The 18,104-nt window shown below is 42.3% G+C and overlaps 2 protein-coding genes across 5 annotated transcripts; both read left to right on the top strand.

Moving 5' to 3' along the window:
• Positions 1 to 7,139: 7,139 nt before the first annotated feature.
• Positions 7,140 to 11,273, top strand: LOC104444174 (probable methyltransferase PMT18). Of its 3 annotated transcripts, none has more exons than XM_010057802.3 (6): positions 7,140 to 7,773; positions 8,569 to 9,285; positions 9,480 to 9,690; positions 9,877 to 10,174; positions 10,283 to 10,750; positions 10,831 to 11,273. In XM_010057802.3, the coding sequence occupies exons 2-6, from the start codon at positions 8,590 to 8,592 to the stop codon at positions 11,057 to 11,059; spliced, it is 1,902 nt and encodes a 633-aa protein (XP_010056104.1). In that variant the 5' UTR covers positions 7,140 to 7,773; positions 8,569 to 8,589; the 3' UTR covers positions 11,060 to 11,273. The 3 variants fall into 3 exon arrangements, with proteins under 3 accessions (XP_010056104.1, XP_010056105.1, XP_010056106.1); XM_010057803.3 differs by lacking the exon at positions 7,140 to 7,773 and adding an exon at positions 7,999 to 8,194; XM_010057804.3 differs by lacking the exon at positions 7,140 to 7,773 and adding an exon at positions 7,999 to 8,198.
• A 1,884-nt stretch (positions 11,274 to 13,157) lies between these two features.
• LOC104444173 (transmembrane protein 120 homolog) lies at positions 13,158 to 17,707 on the top strand. 2 transcript variants are annotated; one of them, XR_725361.3, is made up of 10 exons: positions 13,158 to 13,699; positions 13,815 to 13,909; positions 14,621 to 14,725; positions 14,816 to 14,895; positions 15,826 to 15,916; positions 15,987 to 16,094; positions 16,346 to 16,432; positions 16,835 to 16,903; positions 16,996 to 17,210; positions 17,293 to 17,707. XR_725361.3 is itself a non-coding variant. In XM_010057801.3 (9 exons), the coding sequence occupies exons 1-9, from the start codon at positions 13,354 to 13,356 to the stop codon at positions 17,122 to 17,124; spliced, it is 1,110 nt and encodes a 369-aa protein (XP_010056103.3). In that variant the 5' UTR covers positions 13,159 to 13,353; the 3' UTR covers positions 17,125 to 17,263. The 2 variants fall into 2 exon arrangements, 1 of the variants encoding a protein (XP_010056103.3); XM_010057801.3 differs by lacking the exon at positions 17,293 to 17,707 and having other exon boundaries at positions 13,159 to 13,699; positions 16,996 to 17,263.
• The last annotated feature ends 397 nt before the right edge of the window (positions 17,708 to 18,104 follow it).

Genomic DNA, 18,104 nt, shown 5'->3' with positions numbered 1-18,104 from the left:
AGCAAGGCGACTTCCTCTGGTCAAGCCAGTTATCATGTAATCGATATCGCGATTTCAAAAGAAATGGAAGAAAAGCTTTACCACAAAATCGGGTATGCTATTCCCATAAGGTCTCTTAGATTACTTGTGTTCTGAAGTTTCTTTCATGCGTTCTTACGTTTTGCCTTAAAGAGACGAAAAGGGCTCACTGCCGATCTAAAGAGCGAAGAAAAATGCAGCTTCGTGTAGCAACATTAACACCGTGCGCCAACGATGCAATTCGAGGGTGATTATTCTACTTCGAAAATCCTTACAACCTCCCCGAAGCAGTGTTTCAAGTGGGAATCTCACTGTTCGAATCGCGGCATCAACGAAAGGAAGAGACTAGGAATGCAGCCTGGAGTTCCCCCGGCTCTCCAAATCTCTTCCCTTAGCGGTCCGTTTCGACCAAGACTGTTCGGCGTGACCGATGCGCCGACGAATGAAACACATCCTGCCAAGCGATACATTCCCCGGGCCCTACCAAGTACTTCATATGGGGCATCAAGAGATGCCTTGCCTCGAGTATTCTCTGCCAAACATAGGCGGTAATCAGAGGAAGAGATAACGAACAAGATGCTCCCTTTTGCTAGGACGGTAACAACGCTACAGGGGCAGGCGGTCCCTAGAGAACCAGAAACTTGGCAAGAGATCCTCCATTAGCAACCTCAAACGAAAAAGCAAAGATTCCATCAGTACCATTTGACTCTATCTGCACCTCTTTGCTCCTGGATATCCTTCCTTCCCATAAGAACCTCGTGCATTTTTGCCCTACAATCTTTGTAACTTTCTCACGGCGGTAAGAACGACCAACGCATCCGTGATTGGTAAGAGCGAAAACGACGGATTCAATCGGCTGCAAACGATCAGCAAAGGACACAGCTCCTCCTTAACAGTCCAGCTACGATACCCTGAAGTGATACTGTCAAAAAGAGGTTGGCGGTCCCTACCAGGAGCCTACCAGAAGCAGGAGGAGCGCCGGCCCATAACTTCAATTCAGAAGAGAGGACGAGTGCTGCGGAAATTGAAGAACTTAAATGGCTGAGGATGCCAAATATCAGCATCAAGGAGTCTTCACCGCGCGCAACGCCTTTGGTCCTTGAAAATGAAATGTCATTTCGCCTTTCAGGCCGACAAACGAATCGCGAAACTAACCATCTTTGAAAATTGTATGAATACGTAGAGAGACGTTCTCATCGAATCAATTCATTTGCCCTTAGATCAGTGACAGCAAGAACCGTGGCCACGCCAGGAGTCATGGAGCTCTACGAAGTCGCATTCATTGGATTCCCTGTCTTATGTTTGATGCCACGACCGACTAAGGATCGTGCATTATGTTGTCGGGCCATCCACGTCCTTTTTGGAGACTGCTTGACCCCCTTCAACATATTTCTTCGTAAGAACTTTAATTAGATTAGACCCCCACTCCGGACGGTCCGTACGCAATTTATTCGGAGTCGTGCCTGGATCTCTAGGGGCAAAATTATTAGTTGGTACGATAAATCATTTGGACGTCTGTCCCCACTTCGTTGATGGGATGGCCGAGCCCGAGCTTAGAGGCCATCTGAAAATACAACTCGGCATCTACGAAAAAATTTTAAATTTATAATGTTTTTGTCATTCAATTTTAAATCTTTCATTTTTATCAATTTAATCATAAAAATTTTCATTTCTGATCAATTGAGTCTATCCGATCACTTTTAATCGAAAATTACTAACGTAATCGCCGGTAACGCCATGTGAGATTTTTGACATTAACATGATAATTTTAATAATATTAATTTTTTTCTAATTTTTTTCTTCCTTTTCTTTTTTGCGTCTTCTATATTTGGCAAATTGCCGGCCATCGCCCATGCCGGGTTGAGAATTGCCCTCCGCCAGTCATGCCTTACTTGTGGCAAGCGAGGCCAGTTGTCAGCCATTGCTTGTGGCTAGAGGTCAGTCATCGGCCAAATAGAGAAGAAGTAAAAAAGAAAAGGAAGAAAGAAAGAAAAAAAACTGAAAAAAAATTAAAATATTATTAAAATTATTCACGTTAACGCTAGCAATCGTACGTAGTACCGCTGGCTCCACGGTAGCAATTTCTAGTCAAAATCAACTAGATAAACTCAATTGACAAGAAATGAAAAAGTTTATGATTGAACTAACAAAATTGAAATATTTAAGATTGAATTGGTAGAAGTACAATAGATTTATGATTTTTTGGACAATTTTCCCCAAAAATAAGGGCATATCGAATCTAATTAAATTCATAAGCAAGACCAAATCAGCCAACGCTGACTGGTTAAAGGCTAAGATTTGATTCTTGGTTATGTGAACCTAGAATCCGTGGTTCCAATTTTAAGGTGGGAACCATCGGTTTTCACTTAGGAACCACTTCAAACCGGTTCTTGAGTTAAACTAGTCTTAAACTAAGCATGAAGCCTCTTTTAGGGGAAAAAAAACTTTTGCACCTAGCGAGAATTGAATTAAGAAAAAAAAACAATATAACTACTTGATCAAACTGTATTTTTCGATGAATCAGTGTAGCTTTTATGTTTTATACTAGGAATTTGGTTTTATTACACACACAAAAGAAGGCTGGTTATAGGCCAAGAATTGACTTACCTTGAAACGGATCACCTCTACTTATAAATATGATGGTTTGAACTTAGATTGAAATGACCACAGGGACTACATTCTGGATTTCCAATACTATAGAAGTGTTTGGTTTAGAGGTAAAGGGTCACATGTCATCAACGAGGTCGAATGAACGAATCTTTGCTTTGCTCATGCTACATTACTTAACTATGGCATATTTCATGTGAAGAGACTTCTTGACTATTAGAATCCTGATGGGGTTATGATAATAAAGCTCACCAAACATTGGACTTTCGAATCTCGAGCAGTGTTGATTAATAACTCAATCTAGACATTCCATATTGCGAGCTCGACTCTCTTAACCAAATCCGCCAAGTGACAATCGTCGACCTATTGCCATCATATGTCGACAGCCATATACCTCGGTCGTCAATAAGTATTTCCACTATCGGTAACTCATCGACAACCAACTCAAACTTAACACCGAGCTTTACACTCACCCAGATCATTATTATGTCAACTAGGAAGACCTGACCCTCTTTTGATTACGGTACTTAGGAAGACATTATTTATTAGAAGAGATTGTGCGTCCTTTTTGACTCCCCTCCACCAGCCTAGGACGAGGGTCACATGAATGCTGGGGACCCCAACATGTGTGCGTTTCAGTCAGTGGTCGATGCGGCCTTGGAGGCTCTTCACGTGATCTCCCGTTCGCAATCGACGCTCGCATGTGGGCGCACTGAACTCACGTGGCGATTGGAAACACCCCCCCGGATTCTCTCAATCTGCATGATGGCTTCCAGTGCTGTCACGATGCACGTGCGTGTGCTTAATGCTTACACTGCATGTGGCCATCCTAAGGAGCAGATCTATAAGCCCTAATTTCGCCCCAAAGTATGTGCCAAACCCAGGAGCTAATAATACGTACAGAAGAGACCATATCTCAGAGCTGTTTTGTCTTTGCCCTAGACTAAACATCTGGAGTAACTCTGTACAGCACTTGAGAAGAGGATAATGCCAACTGCTGGGCATTACTAAAACAAGATTATGAAACGGGCATGTTGACAAATTTGTCAGGGTTTCATTACATGTTGGACTTGAATCGGGCGTTTTAAATGTCCGCTTGCAGTAGGTAAATTAAAGTCTAATTTCAGGTACCGACATTCCGTGCAACACTCCCTATTTTATATTTTAGTAAATCAGATCAAGGATTTATAGGTTATTACTAATGATTTGAGATTCGTTGAAATGCTTACGAAAATACCATATTATAGATCATTTTTACTCCTATACTCGACGTTAGCCTTTTGGAAATAAGTGTCTCATTCCGGCTTTTTCTCGTCTTTGCTTAAAAAAAACCCAATCCTCAATATATTGAGATTGATTTTTAACCTTTTTTTTTATACTGAAAAATGTGAAGATTTTTTATTAAATGCTAATTATGGCTCATTGACATAAAATGGAAAGAAGCCACACAAAAAATCTCAAATTATGTTCACTGTGACACATTTATATTAAGCTTTTTTTTTTTTTACAATATTGAAAATCCTAAATTATGCACATTGTGACATATTTATCCTAAACTTTTTCTTGTTATATAAAAAATCTCAAATTTATACCTTTATAATACATTTACCCTCCATTTTTTAGTTAAAATAACATCATTTTTATTTCACCTAATCCACAAGGACACCATGTCAATATTGTTTGCTTTCTAATGTCCATGTAAGCTGATTTTTAATGTTTTTCATTGACAAAACTTTGAAGAAGGGGGTAAATGAATCATGCAAATACAAGGTCGGGATTTATTGTGTCAAAAATTTAGGATAAATATGTAACGGTATACATAATTTAGAGTTTTTGATGGCTTTTGTCCTACTTAAAATGTCGATTTTGACATTTGTCGCAACGCCATGTAGGTATATCGTGTATTACTCTAGGTATAATCTTTTCCTTGAAGCGCAAAGCACTAGATGCAAAGCTCTCTTTGGACTTGTCTAGATCGACTTATAGTTACAATATTTTGCTTGATAATAAATCTAGCAACGCTTGTACTTCGATTATCTTTAACCCGAGACATCTAAAATTTTCACCGCAAAGGGATATCAACGTATAAATTCACATACAATTTTTTAAATATTTTTTTAATTCTAAAAATATTGATATTTCACGGAAAAAGTAAAAAAGTCATTTTTTATTTGGGTTAAATTCCGAAATACCAAGCCTCACGCCAACGCCTAATCATATCACCGATTCTCCCACTGGATCTCCAAATCGACAAGTCAAAGATGAGGAGGGCACGTTACCATCAAAAAGCATCCTGTCCATGAACTGCAATCTGTAAGGTTTGGTCAATGGAGATTTGAGATCTCACCAACTTGGATTAGCTTACTCACGACGTCAGGAGAAAAGATAGAGGAAGAACATAAAAGGAAATCTTGAAGTTTTCAATTAAACAATTACTGTCAAGCGGTGATGCGCAAGGCGATGCACAGCTTGCGCATCGACCGCAGTTTTGTTTAAAACTATCATGGGCTAAGATTGATGTCAATATTGTTTATAAAGAAAAACAAAGGGGGGGAGGGGAATATAATAATTTGAATATCTCGAGGAAATGAATACGTGAGTCGGGAAGGCCGGATCCTTCGGAATAAGGCGAGGCTGTTGCAATTAGTCTTTTGGAACATCTTACTCTGCAATCGATGAACGTAAAACATCTTACATCACATCACACCTGTGGCTTGGGAAAAAATCGACAGCTGTTAGGCAAATTTTGTTCAATCGATGGACCAGTCTTTTCATTAGAGTGGATGAACCTACTCTGCAATCCTTGACCAAAGTAACATGCGTTGGACCACATTGCTATGACGCACGTTTTTACTAAATTGGTCATGTGCTTCTCAAGCTACATTCTCCTCATCTCGAATATGCAATTTTTGGTCATGCACATTTATGAGATTGCTATTTGCGCAATGGTAATAGCCCATAAGGTCAAATAATAAATATGAGCCGTGCAAAAAGGGGGGAAAAGGGACAATAGTAAGAATACAATCGAATCGGAGACACATATGTCAAATCAAGGAGTTCCCTGAGGTTGATTATTGGAAGACTTTTTGTAAAAGGCAGACGACACAGAGATTTAAATACTTGATTTCTTGCGAAAGGAATCAGCACCCAATCACTATGCCGTCACTACGAATGGTTGTTGTTTCTGTATTGTTTGTATTTAGATAACCTGACATTTCTTCTTGTTCTGAAATGTGGTATTGTGAGGGAGCTTTTTCGATAGTGAACGAAACGGACTTCGGTCTCCCCATTCCTTTTTCATTAAAGATTCGGAGATCTGACCATGCGGATTCAGATCATAGGGTTTGAACCATGTCACTACCCTCTCCTAGGCTCCAGGTCGTTCTTCTTTGGAACAAGCTTGGCCCCATGTCCGCTAGTGAGCCTACTTCCCTTTAACACCCTTTGTTAGACTATGCCAAGAGGCCGCATCAACTGTCACCAGGTCTACATCAAATTTGTGTTATCAACATCAAAATTGGAAGTACTAATATTTAATTTTGACGCCACGTTAAGAGTCTACAGAAGAGATATTTTCTTCATACAGTGAGGGGCAAGACATATTTTATAGTTCTCTATATAAACATTATTTACGAGTAAGAACGTGACATATCCGGGAAAATATATGAAGTCCTTGTAAATATTTGCTAAGATCAGCGGGTTAATAGATGAGGTATCCCTATATTCACGCCCAGACGTAAGCTAAGGGTACCCATCATGCCAAGATCCAATGTTTCCACATTACTTCCTCCGTAATCTTTAAAAAAACTTCTGACTTTTCAAAAATTAGTAGATATTTATCCAACGCATGCAGCTGAGGATTTATCCAACGCATGCAGCTGAGGATTCCTGGTTCATGCAGAAAAGTTTGGAATAACCTAAAAAAAGGTATCTTTTTATATCTTTAACCATGTTCTGTTTTGACCCCAAAAAAGTTCTATTTTAATTTCTTTTTTGGGTTTCTTGCTTTCTCCTTTTTGGATATCTTCACTTCACGTCCTCCGTTGCAAAGAAACAAAATGGATAAGGGAAGCCAGCTCCGTCTGAACTGGAAACTCCACCAGATTCTTGAAGACACGATCCTCCCCAAAACCCTCGAATTCATCTCCTGTTCTTTCCCTTTTTCTCTGAACATTTCTCAAGTTTCTCAGCCCCTCCACAACTCCAACAAAGAAGAAACAAAAAGGGCAGAGGTGCATGTCGATTGGGAGGGTTCGAAGACGCGTTGAATTATTGTCCGGAGGAAAGGCGGTCCGGAGGAAAGGCGGTGAGTAGAAAAATGGCAACTTTGACGAATAGTATCGCCTTTTTTAGACCCATGTTGATGTGGGGATTAGGAACCTCGAAAGATGAGAATACCCCTACCTTTTTCTTTTCTTATAATCTCGTAACAGCAACATGGACATCAAAAGTAAAAATTATTCTTTTTTTTTTTTCAGGAGAGGAGAGAGAGAGAGAGAGAGAGAGAGAGAGAGGGGAAGGTGGGGTGCAGAGGAAATTCAGGCTGGTCAGTCTCCCGTGAAATCTCACCGCCCTTGGACCTTCATCTTCTCCTCTGTTAATTTAGACCAAATCCTCTCTCCTTATTTAGAGGAGATGCAAGAATGATAACTTGGACTAACAATAAATGTGCCAAAAAGAAACAAGGCACTAAATCCAATCACAGCCCTTCTTTTTCTCTCTCATTTACCCTCCCGTATGCACCCTTTTGCTAAAATTATATTCTTTCCCCTCTGTTCCTGCCATTTCTCTCACCAGTCGCCAGTCACCACTCTCCCTCCTCCTGTAATGACGGAAAGACAGAGCTAAAAGAGAGAGAGAGAGAGAGAGAGAGAGAGGAGAAAAAAAGACATCTTTTTATGAGGCGATGATACCATAATAGTTCTTTATTCTCATAGCAAAGGAAGGCGCTTTCTCTTAAATTTTTTCCTCCATTGTTTTTCTTGCTTTCCCAACCTCTCCCATGGTTCCTGGGTTCCGCTGAAAGACCCTTCCTTCGCCATGAAGTAAACACGAGAAGGGTGGCCCCGAGCTCCGAAGCCTCCAATGCCCGTTTCGATTTGAATATTGAACGTCTCGGGAGTGTCCGTTGCTGAGAATCTTTTCCAGGTGGGTGGCCTCTTATCCCATTTTTCCTGGTCTTTAGATTATTGGGTTCTGCCATGTCGAGCTCTGGTGAGATGTTTTCTGCTGGTTTGACATGGATCCGGTGGAGGTGGTGCTTGCAGAGGGGGAGAGAGAGAGAGAGAGAGAGAGAGAGAGAGCTTTGTCGTTTTACTTCATTTATCTTTGTTTAAAATAGGTAAAGGTTAAAGCTTTGTCAGGCAACCATCCCCTTGGAGTTTCAAATAGGTGGTCTGGTCTATTATTTGCTTGAAAGGGCAACTTTCTTCCCCTCTTTGTCTATTGCATTTTAGATTTCTCTGGTGTTTTGAGGGGTTTCTTCTTTCCCTTGAGACTGCTTCTGAGTCGAGAAAAAATCTTCCTTTTCCAAGTCAAAAACTAGTTGTTGGTGGCATGCCATTCATCTGTGGGTACTCTGTATATTCTCTTACATTTCTGTGTTCTGTTCCCCCTGTTTGATGGCCATCTTCTGCTAGGTTTGCTAAATCCATCGGCACTGGAAGTCGACCACTGGACAATATGCTTTATTTTGAATTCTACAAACTTCATTTCTGGGCAATCGTTTTGCCTTTGTTCTTAATTCGACCCCGATTAACATGGTTGATGTTAGAAGCAGAAGATATAGCGACGAGTAAAAGAAGCTGGCTCATCTATGAGTGCGAATGTTCTTCGGGCTAGATTTAGGCTTTAGACACGGTGTTTTAAGTTTTCTAAACCAACCTGGTTTCCTAGCTGATGTTATTGAGTTTAATATTCTTTTCTTTCTCGGAGTTTCTGCAGAGATCATAAAGAACCATACCAATGGCCAAGGAATACAGTGGATCGCCAAAGCATCATCACATCGAATCTAAGAAGAAACGTCTCACCTATGTATTTTGCGTCAGCGGTCTATGCGTGTTGTTCTACGTTTTGGGAGCATGGCAGAGCACTCCTGTCCCAAACAATCAGTCCGAAGCCTATACCAGAATTAAGTGTGATGCCGTCAACCCTAATGCAGGCGATGGCCAGTCCACCAAACTCTCTTCGTCTTCAGAGTCAGTCTCGTTGGACTTCCAAAGCCACCATCAGGTCGCCATCAATGACTCCGATACTGTGGAGACGATTCCTGCATGTGATATGGCCCACAGTGAATACACTCCTTGCCAAGATCCACAGAGGGGGAGGAAGTTCGATAGGAATATGCTGAAGTACCGAGAACGGCATTGCCCCAAGAAAGACGAGTTACTAAAGTGTTTAATTCCTGCTCCACCAAGGTATAAGACCCCTTTCAAATGGCCTCAGAGCCGAGACTATGCGTGGTATGACAATATACCTCACAGAGAGCTCAGCATCGAGAAGGCTGTGCAGAATTGGATCCAAGTTGAGGGCGATCGGTTCAGATTTCCTGGAGGAGGAACCATGTTTCCTCGAGGTGCTGATGCGTATATAGATGATATTAATGAGCTGATACCTCTTACGAGCGGAAAAATTAGAACTGCAATTGATACGGGCTGCGGGGTAAGTGATCTGATATCTCTGGAAGTGTAGTTTCATGTTCTGGTTCTGTTCTGCCATCTGTTCTGTTCTGCAGAAAGTTGAGGACAGTGTTGACTGCGAATTTCGGGATTGTGCCTTTTGGATTCTCATCAATTTCTTATTCTCCAGAAATGAGGATGTAATTGCTAATGTGATGTAGTCTTGGGCTTGGTCAGGTTGCTAGTTGGGGTGCTTACCTGCTGAAGAGGGATATCGTAACAATGTCTTTTGCCCCAAGGGATACTCATGAGGCGCAGGTCCAGTTTGCTCTGGAGCGAGGAGTGCCGGCCATGATTGGGATCATGGCTTCCCAAAGAATTCCTTACCCAGCCAGAGCATTCGACATGGCGCATTGCTCCCGCTGCTTGATTCCTTGGAATAAGTATGGTAAGTATTTTGTTTTTCATATCTCGATCCATAAAAATCTGTGATCGAATTACTTTCCATGTGGAACCAATCATCTAGGATGGAATATTTGTTGCATACACATGAACTGGCCTTTGATTCTCGTCTGTTCATGCCTTTTCTTATGTGGTCATGCTCTAATTATTATTTGCTTGGAGTCGTCTGCAGATGGACTCTATCTAATTGAAGTGGACAGGGTGCTGAGGCCCGGTGGTTATTGGATCCTTTCTGGCCCCCCAATCCGCTGGAGAAAGTACTGGAGAGGTTGGGAAAGAACACAAGAAGACTTGAAGCAAGAGCAAGACTCAATAGAGGATGTCGCCAAGCGCCTATGCTGGAAGAAGGTGGTTGAAAAGAATGATCTTGCGATTTGGCAAAAGCCTATCAACCACTTTGAGTGCATCAAGAGCCGGAGCGTTTATAAAACTCCTCACATATGCAAGGCGGACAACCCCGACACCGCTTGGTACTCATCGTCACCATCTTTTCCTTCAACCAGAAAGCTCATTTGTTATTTTCAAACAGTAAGATGTACAGGATAACTTTCTAATTTTGCGGTCTCTGTGCCTTACAGGAACAGAGATATGGAAACTTGCATAACCCCATTGCCAGAAGTCAGCAGCTCAGACGAAGTAGCTGGCGGCGCAGTGGAGACATGGCCAGAACGCGCCTTCGCTGTCCCCCCCAGAGTAAGCAGCGGCTCAATCCCAGGAATCACTGCTCAGAAATACAAGGAGGATAATGAAATATGGAAGGACCGGGTGTCACACTACAAGCGGATAATTAGTCCTCTAACGCAAGGACGATACCGCAATGTTATGGACATGAATGCTAACCTCGGTGGATTTGCAGCTGCACTAGTTAAATATCCTGTGTGGGTCATGAATGTGGTGCCCGTGAACACTAACCACGACACTCTTGGTGCGATCTACGAGCGTGGTTTTATTGGCACCTACCAGGACTGGTGCGAGTCGTTTTCAACATACCCGAGAACATATGATCTCATCCATGCGGGTGGTGTTTTCAGTATCTATCAGGACAGGTAAAGCATCGTGATCGACACTTTGTCATAACATTATTTGATACCTGGCCTGAAGTGGCCTTTCTGCTTGCTTTCTTAAGGTGCGACATAACATACATCCTGCTGGAGATGGACCGAATCTTGAGGCCTGAAGGAACTGTTATATTCCGGGACACGGTTGAAGTCCTTGTAAAGATCAAGAGTATAACAGATGGAATGAGATGGAAGAGCCAGATCATGGACCACGAAAGCGGACCCTTCAATCCCGAGAAGATCCTTGTTGCTGTGAAAACTTACTGGACCGGCAAACCCTCGCAGAAACAGCTCTAGCAGGCATTATTGTACTATACATGTGATTATTGGCTTGGAGTTCATGGGGGCTCTTCTTTCCCTCTCTCTTCTAGAATTCTTGTTGTGACAACTCTAGATTTTGTTGGTAAAAACAGCCAATGCCTTCTGATGGCACAAAATCAGATAGTTTTGTATGCTATGGAGAAACTTGAAATGATAAGGTATATGTCGGTGCCTTTTCTTCGCTTCGTCATTGACATTATTGCATTTGTCGTCAGCTTTTTGCTGAGTGAAAATGCTTTCTATCCATGTTGTGGGTTGCAGTTCGCCTGGCGTATGTAGGTTTCAGACATGGCATTCTACTTCATGCGTATGTTTCGCTATTGTTTCCTGTCATTTGCCAAGAATGTATCGTGCAATTACAAGGTCCTTTATTGATGATTTTCTGCATTTGCGACTTAGGTACCCTGGCTCATCCATCTTTGTAAGGACGAGGTATCTTCGTTGCCTACGCAATGCTTGCTGCACGATGGGAAGATGTGTTTAATGAAGATCCTAGGCGTATTAATAGAATGTGACTTGAGTTGGATCTGCAGGTCGACTATCTGAACCAAATATTCTGTAATCTGATCAATTATAAGAGGAGCACTTTCATTGTCTGTCATATTCCATCTGGAAATTTCAAACTTATCTTGTCAAAATCAGTTTTTTAATTTTTGGAATTTGAAACTTACTCCGTATACTATGAATTATCTACTTTGTCAATCCATTTCAAGGTCTACTCGGGGATCAGTAAATTTCTTTTCTTTTTTCTTAGTTTCATTTCTTCTTTTTTTTCTTTTTTTTATGTTTCGTTTTAACTTGAGCAAAATGAACGCAATAGCAATAACAACAATCCATAAAAAATGAACGCGTAAAATAAAATAAATAATAAGAAGTTTAAAACATGTAACTACGATTCATCAATTCTTGGTCTCGATTGATTCTTTGATTCCCGATTCGGTTTTTACCCAGAAATCGAGAGTCAAATTGCACAGTAGTGGTTCTAATATGAACTTGGAACCTTATTAATTTTCAATTTCATCATGAACTCATGCTAATGTCTAATTAATTATGGATATAAAAAGTAATTACCGCTCAAATTGAAAATTTCGATAATGGGCGTGAAATTTGATTGACGGCATTGATGGTTCCTAAATTCTGTCAATCAATGCAGTTTTTCTGATTAAGGTTGTCCCTTCAACATTCAGAAGGTTCTCCTTTCTGGTGATGATGCAATTAGTAGTTGTAATTGTAATGATTGGAAGTAAGGAAGGGAGTGCACCGCATCAACTTCTCCAAATCGTTCCCTTCCACACGTTTCCGTCCTTCACCTCTGTTTTTTCCTCTGTTTTTTTCTTTTGACCTTTCTAACCTTCCATTGTACCTGTTTCTCCTTTTTTTCAGTTACGTTTTTTTTTCCCTTCTTCTTTTATGTTTCATCTTAAATTAAGCAAAATAAAAGTAAACGCACTAATAATAACAGTCCAAAAATATGAACATGTAAAATAAAATAAATAATAAAAAATTCAAAGCACGCAACTAAGGTTCATCGATTCCTAATTTTGATTGATTCTTAGATTCCGAGTTCGGTTTTTACCCAAAATTCAAGAGTCGAATTGCAAGATAGTGGCTCTGATTTTTTTTTTCTTTCAATTAGGAGCAAGACTAGTAACCGTAAGAACTTGGAACGGAACTAACTTCCAATTTTATCATGAATTCATGCTCACACCTAACTAATTATGCACACAAAAAGTAATTACTATTCAAATTCAACATTTTGATCATGAGCGTGGAATTTCTACGGCAAAGTCCGGGCAGATTGGCGGCGCCGATCGTTCCTGAATTCTGTCAATCAATGCCAGCTTTTCTGATTAAGGTCGTCTCTCCAACATCCAGAGGTTCTGCTTCCTGGTGATGATGCAATTAGTGGTCGTAATTGTAATGATTGGATGGAAGGAAGGATGGAAGGGAGGGAGGCAGGGCACCACGTCAACTTCTCCAAATCGTTCCCTTCCACACGTCTCTGCTCTGCTCCTCTGTTTTTCACTCTGTTTTTTTTCTTACTTTTTTTTTTTTGACCTTCCATTGTAACTGTTTCTGCTTTGACTCTCTCTGTCCTTCTCTCTGATGCAGACAGGACAGGACACCGCTGCCACGTGGCCGACGCGCGTGCCTCCATCGATGCAATCTCCCGCCTCGCTTCCCGCACGTACTCCGGACAACGCGCACGCGCGGGGGGGGACGTAACCGGTGGCGATCTCTCTCCGAGCGGAACATAACGGTCGCGGTCGATGGCGGACGGCGGCGGCGGCGGGGCGGCGGCGAGGAGGGCGGAGGAGGAGGAGGAGGGGGCGCGGATGGAGCAGGAGGTGCGGCGGGCGGTGGAGCAGGCGAAGGAGCTCCAGGACGCCGCCGCCGCGCACGTGGCCGCCGCGTCGAGCGAGGAGGGCTCGATCCGGCAGCGCACGCTCGCGCTCGACTCGTCCATCCGCCGCCTCCGGGCCTCCGTCGGCGCCCAGGCGGGCGGCGGGCTGCTGGACCCGAAGCTCGCGGAGAGGCTCGAGGAGGAGCTGCAGCGGGCCGGGTGCATCGTCGCCGACGGGGACGCGTCGTCGTTCCTTCCGGCGAAAGCTCAAGGTGCGTGATCTCGGCTCGTCCCCCATTTCCTCTGCCGCCGCCGGTGTCGTTGTACCTGTCGCTTACGTGCTTGTCTGTTTTGTGGTGGTGATGGTGGGATCGCCACGGCGGACAGGCGGCTTCGTGAGGATGTTCCTGGGCCCGATCAACGTGCGCGCCTCGAGGAAAGAGGTGCAGCTGAAAGTCAAGGAGGAGTATAACAGCTACAGGGTAATGTTCCTGTTTCAGTTCCAGGACTCTGTTGTCCTTATGCAGAGTATTTGGCTTCTTGTTCTTGTTGTTTCCTGGAGATCGGGATTGGCTCGATTCGAATGATTCGTCAGTGGCCAGCTATCCGTAATGGTTTGTTTTTGTCTGGACTGAGTATTCTCGGTGGACACACTTGGTAATGATTTACTTTTGTTGTTGGGAAGTTGCCGCCTTGCCGCCGTATCAACAGAAATTAGAGAGCTTTGTATTCTCGCAGAGTTCTCAGCAATTTCGTCATGACGAGCTCATTTCGATATACTTTATCATGTCACCTGAGCTAGCTAAGCTACTTAATGTATGAATCAGAATTTGAAAAGAGGGGAATTCCATTGAGTAACTTCATCCTCTTTGCCGCAGCTTGTTTAATCGAAGTAGGTTAGACTCCACTTGACTTTCAATGAAGGATTTTTGGCCTCCAAAACTGGATAAATGTTTGGCAGGCTGATTGCATATATAGGTGTTTGCTACATACATGTGATTATTAGCTAAATTAATTGTCCAATGGGAATGTTACATGAAGCAACCTGAGTCTGTTCTATCTATCAGCATTCTTTGTAGTCACATGTAACGATTCTAATTGCACGTTAGGTAATCTTGCACCTATTTTATATTCTGAAATAGTGGGAAGTTGCATGGTTTGTGTTCACTCATTTCATAGTCTGTTTGGAACAGGATAGAACTGCTCTCCTCTTTCTCATTTTCCCATCAGCACTTCTAGTGTTGAGATCTTGGCTGTGGAATGGATGTTTTCCAGCATTTCCTGTTCAGCTGTACCAGGTACTGCTTTACATGTTTCTCAAACAGTTTGAAGGTTTGTGTATATTTGTATAAATAGAGCATAACTTATCATGGGTATATGCATGCCAGGCATGGCTGTTAGTCCTCTACACTGGTTTGGCATTGAGAGAAAACATACTAAGCATCAATGGAAGTGACATTAGGCCCTGGTGAGTGAAGAATATTCTTGTTGCCACTGAGCTCCTCTGCAGTTCTACCTATCTTTCGACATGCATTAAGGTCCAAGGAGAATTGATGAATTATGCTTTTTTATAAGATGAACTTTATGCGTAACTACTGGACTTTGAGTTGTTGTTGGTTTCAAAGGAAGATATTTGTGGAATGATCTTTCTAAGAGCTGGAGAGTCGTACTTTGTGGAACAATTAGAAGAGAGTAATAAGGCCATGACGATGGCAATAAGGAAGGCGATCTCGCTAAACTTTCTTACGTAGTGAAATTTCTGCAGTCCAGCTTTAATGGTGCCCAATATTGAATGTCGATCTTCTCAGTCCTTGTTCTAGCCAAGAAGAATCTCAGGTTGAGAGGTGCTAAATTGGATGGTATTTTTGAGAAACTAACTCACCCACCCAATAAAATAAAATAAAAGATAAGTAGAAGAAATAAAATCATTGGTGTTCCACTTCTCTGTTTTTCATCCTTAGCAATTTTCTCAGTAGCTAACTAGAGAAACTAGAGAAACTAGAGATGACCCTTAAGATCACCGCAGAACTACTCCTAAGAAATCTATAGTAATTTATCCAGCAGAATCCATGTAGCTTACCTCAGTGCGTGTACTGTGCCATCTTGTGGAGAAAGAGGTGGTCGATGTTGTGATTAATTGTTATTTTAGTAAAACCAAACGGCAATAAGAAAATACATTCGCAATTAGCTCTACCCATAATAAAATCCAAGTCACGTTTTATTCTCTAGATGATATTTACCAATCACGATTTTCTTCTGCGGACAATTACTATAAGTGATTATGGTTAAAGCTAGCTAAGTAGCTATGATAATGTGGAAGCATGTCTATATTTTGTCTCTATTATCCTTGAGAGATACAGAGAGGATTCAAATAAAGTTACTGAGTTATCATCTTCAGGTGGATATATCATCACTACGGTGCAATGATTATGGCCCTTGTCAGCCTAACATGGGAGATCAAAGGACAACCAAACTGTGCTCAAAAGCAGGTCGGTTTTGCTGCAGTACCAGCAATTGACTTGCTCTGCATTTGGGTCTAATTAAATGAATCCTGTGCAGAGAGGTGTACAACTTTTCCTTCAATGGGCCATAATGCAAGGAGTTGCTATGCTTCTCCAGAATAGATATCAACGCCAGAGACTTTACACTCGCATTGCACTGGGCAAGGTGTCATAATTCTTCTTATAGAAGAGGACTATGATTGCTGTGGTTAAATGATGTTAACATGGAATAGTTCTCATATGGTTCTCTGTTTATTTTTTGGTTTTTGATAAGTCTTATGGTTCTTTATGAATTGATTGCAGACATTGCACTTTTCTTTCCTTGAGATATAGATTGCCATTGCATAGTCATGAACGACATTTTAAAAACGTAAGCACCTCTGATGGTGACTACTCTTCATCTTGTGCTTATTACAGGCTAAGAGAATGGATGTAGTCTGGGGAGAAACTGCAGGTGTGGATGGCCAATTATGGCTTCTTTGTCCTATACTTTTCATTATGCAGGTAATCCACTCGAAATATAAGTTGGTAGGCGTGTGGGCAATATTTACTGATGCTCTAAAGTTGTCGAATGCAGTGAACACAGAATTTGAACTAAAAAAGCAGTTTCTGTATCACTAACCATTGCTTGTTGCAAGACTTAGTAATAAGCATTAAGTGAGATGTATTTCTAGGTCTGTCGCCAATGTGGACTTTTCATTTGGCGGTCTAGATGCGACAAATCGTCATGGTACTAATCACCTCATTAAAAGGCTGGCCTACTCAAATTATGTTTGGCGAAGTCATTTGCATGTCTAACTCAAAAACCTTATCCTGGACTGATGCACGAGATTTACTTTTATAAGAGACGGTGAATCGTATGGGAATTCGCCGAGCTAAGAAGTGTCCACCATTCTTGACTTCTAGGGTTTTGAGGCATATGTGGGGTTCCTGCTGCTCCGAACTGCAATGGTTGGGGTAGTTTCTGAATGGCAGGTAACATGCTTTTTATCACTGTCCCGTGTGTCAACACTGAGTCATCCACTTGTCTGTGTTTGCTAATAGACAATTGAAAATGAGCTTGGCAGGTGATATTCTGTGGGATCCTGCTGGTTCTGATGGCCGTCGGGAACTTCGCGTACACAGTACAGACTCTGATGGTTAAGTCGAGGTTCAAGGCAAAGATGAAGAGTGAACGGAGATCAAGCAGGAGCTAGATTAGGCGCCTTGAGCTAGTATGATCTTTACGAAGCTCCCTGATCGTCTTTTCGCATTCTCTTCCCCCCTCATGTATTCGTTTCTGGTATTTACCTGAATCTTCCTCTAAATAATAACAGAGGCTCTCTCTTGACCAAATGATTCAGTTCATCTTTTTCCCTGTTTAGGACACGCTAGGCTAACTTCAGATATCAACAGCAAAAATGGCAAAAGAACGAATCATATCCTTGGTCAGACCGTATATCAACTAGTCGAAAGTCCCTCTTTTAAGAACAGATTGAATCATCACACCTCGTTGTAACCTCCCTACTGCATTCGTCATGTACGCCTCTTCTTCGGGGCAAGAGAAGAGCATCATGCCTGCAGCTTGGAGATGCGCTCCCTGGGACATCTATATCTTCCGCTAACCCTCAGGTCGGCACACAGTTGGGACACCTTCATACCCGAATGGCCTGTAATGGCGTTTATGAGCTTTTAAGAGACAATGGGTGTGTCTGGAAAGACTTTTGTGAAAGTTCTTGAGAAAATGTAAAGAACCTTGAGTTAAAGGAGTTCTTCAAAATGCAAATTGTGTTTGGTAAATCATACTTGTGAAAGTTTATTGTGAAGTATCTTTAAGCAAAATACTGTTTGAATAAATTAAATTTGCACAAGGCTTTTGTTATTAAAAAAACAGAGGGAAAAATGGAGAGTTGGCCGGCCAGGGGCTTCGCTGAAGGGTAGGCGGTCCGGCGAGGGGGAGGTGGCGCAGCGAAGGGTAGCGTCTGGCTAGAGTCACCGTGCGGAGGACACAGCGCGGCAAGGGTCGCGATGACCGGGATCTCGCGATCTGGTCGCGGCGACCCAAATCGCGAGATCTCGGTTGCCGCGACCCTTGCCGAGCTATCATGCGACCCACCGCACCACAAAGTTTGCTGACGCCCGCGATCTAGTCGCCACGACCCAGATTTGCGCGACCAAATCTGCGCACGATCTGGGT

This window comes from Eucalyptus grandis, chromosome 5 (assembly GCF_016545825.1).
Source record: "Eucalyptus grandis isolate ANBG69807.140 chromosome 5, ASM1654582v1, whole genome shotgun sequence".
Lineage (NCBI taxonomy): Eukaryota > Viridiplantae > Streptophyta > Magnoliopsida > Myrtales > Myrtaceae > Eucalyptus > Eucalyptus grandis.
Note: the sequence above shows the minus strand (reverse complement) of the source record. Positions and strands in the feature narration are given on the sequence as shown.

Coding starts and splice junctions, on each gene's coding strand:
- LOC104444174 (XM_010057802.3), top strand. CDS start 8,590: ATGGCCAAGGAATACAGTGGATCGCCAAAGCATCATCACATCGAATCT. Junction 10,175..10,282: donor GACAACCCCGACACCGCTTG/GTACTCATCGTC, acceptor TGTGCCTTACAG/GAACAGAGATATGGAAACTT. Junction 10,751..10,830: donor TTCAGTATCTATCAGGACAG/GTAAAGCATCGT, acceptor TGCTTTCTTAAG/GTGCGACATAACATACATCC.
- LOC104444173 (XM_010057801.3), top strand. CDS start 13,354: ATGGCGGACGGCGGCGGCGGCGGGGCGGCGGCGAGGAGGGCGGAGGAG. Junction 14,726..14,815: donor TTCCTGTTCAGCTGTACCAG/GTACTGCTTTAC, acceptor TATGCATGCCAG/GCATGGCTGTTAGTCCTCTA. Junction 15,917..15,986: donor CAAACTGTGCTCAAAAGCAG/GTCGGTTTTGCT, acceptor AATCCTGTGCAG/AGAGGTGTACAACTTTTCCT.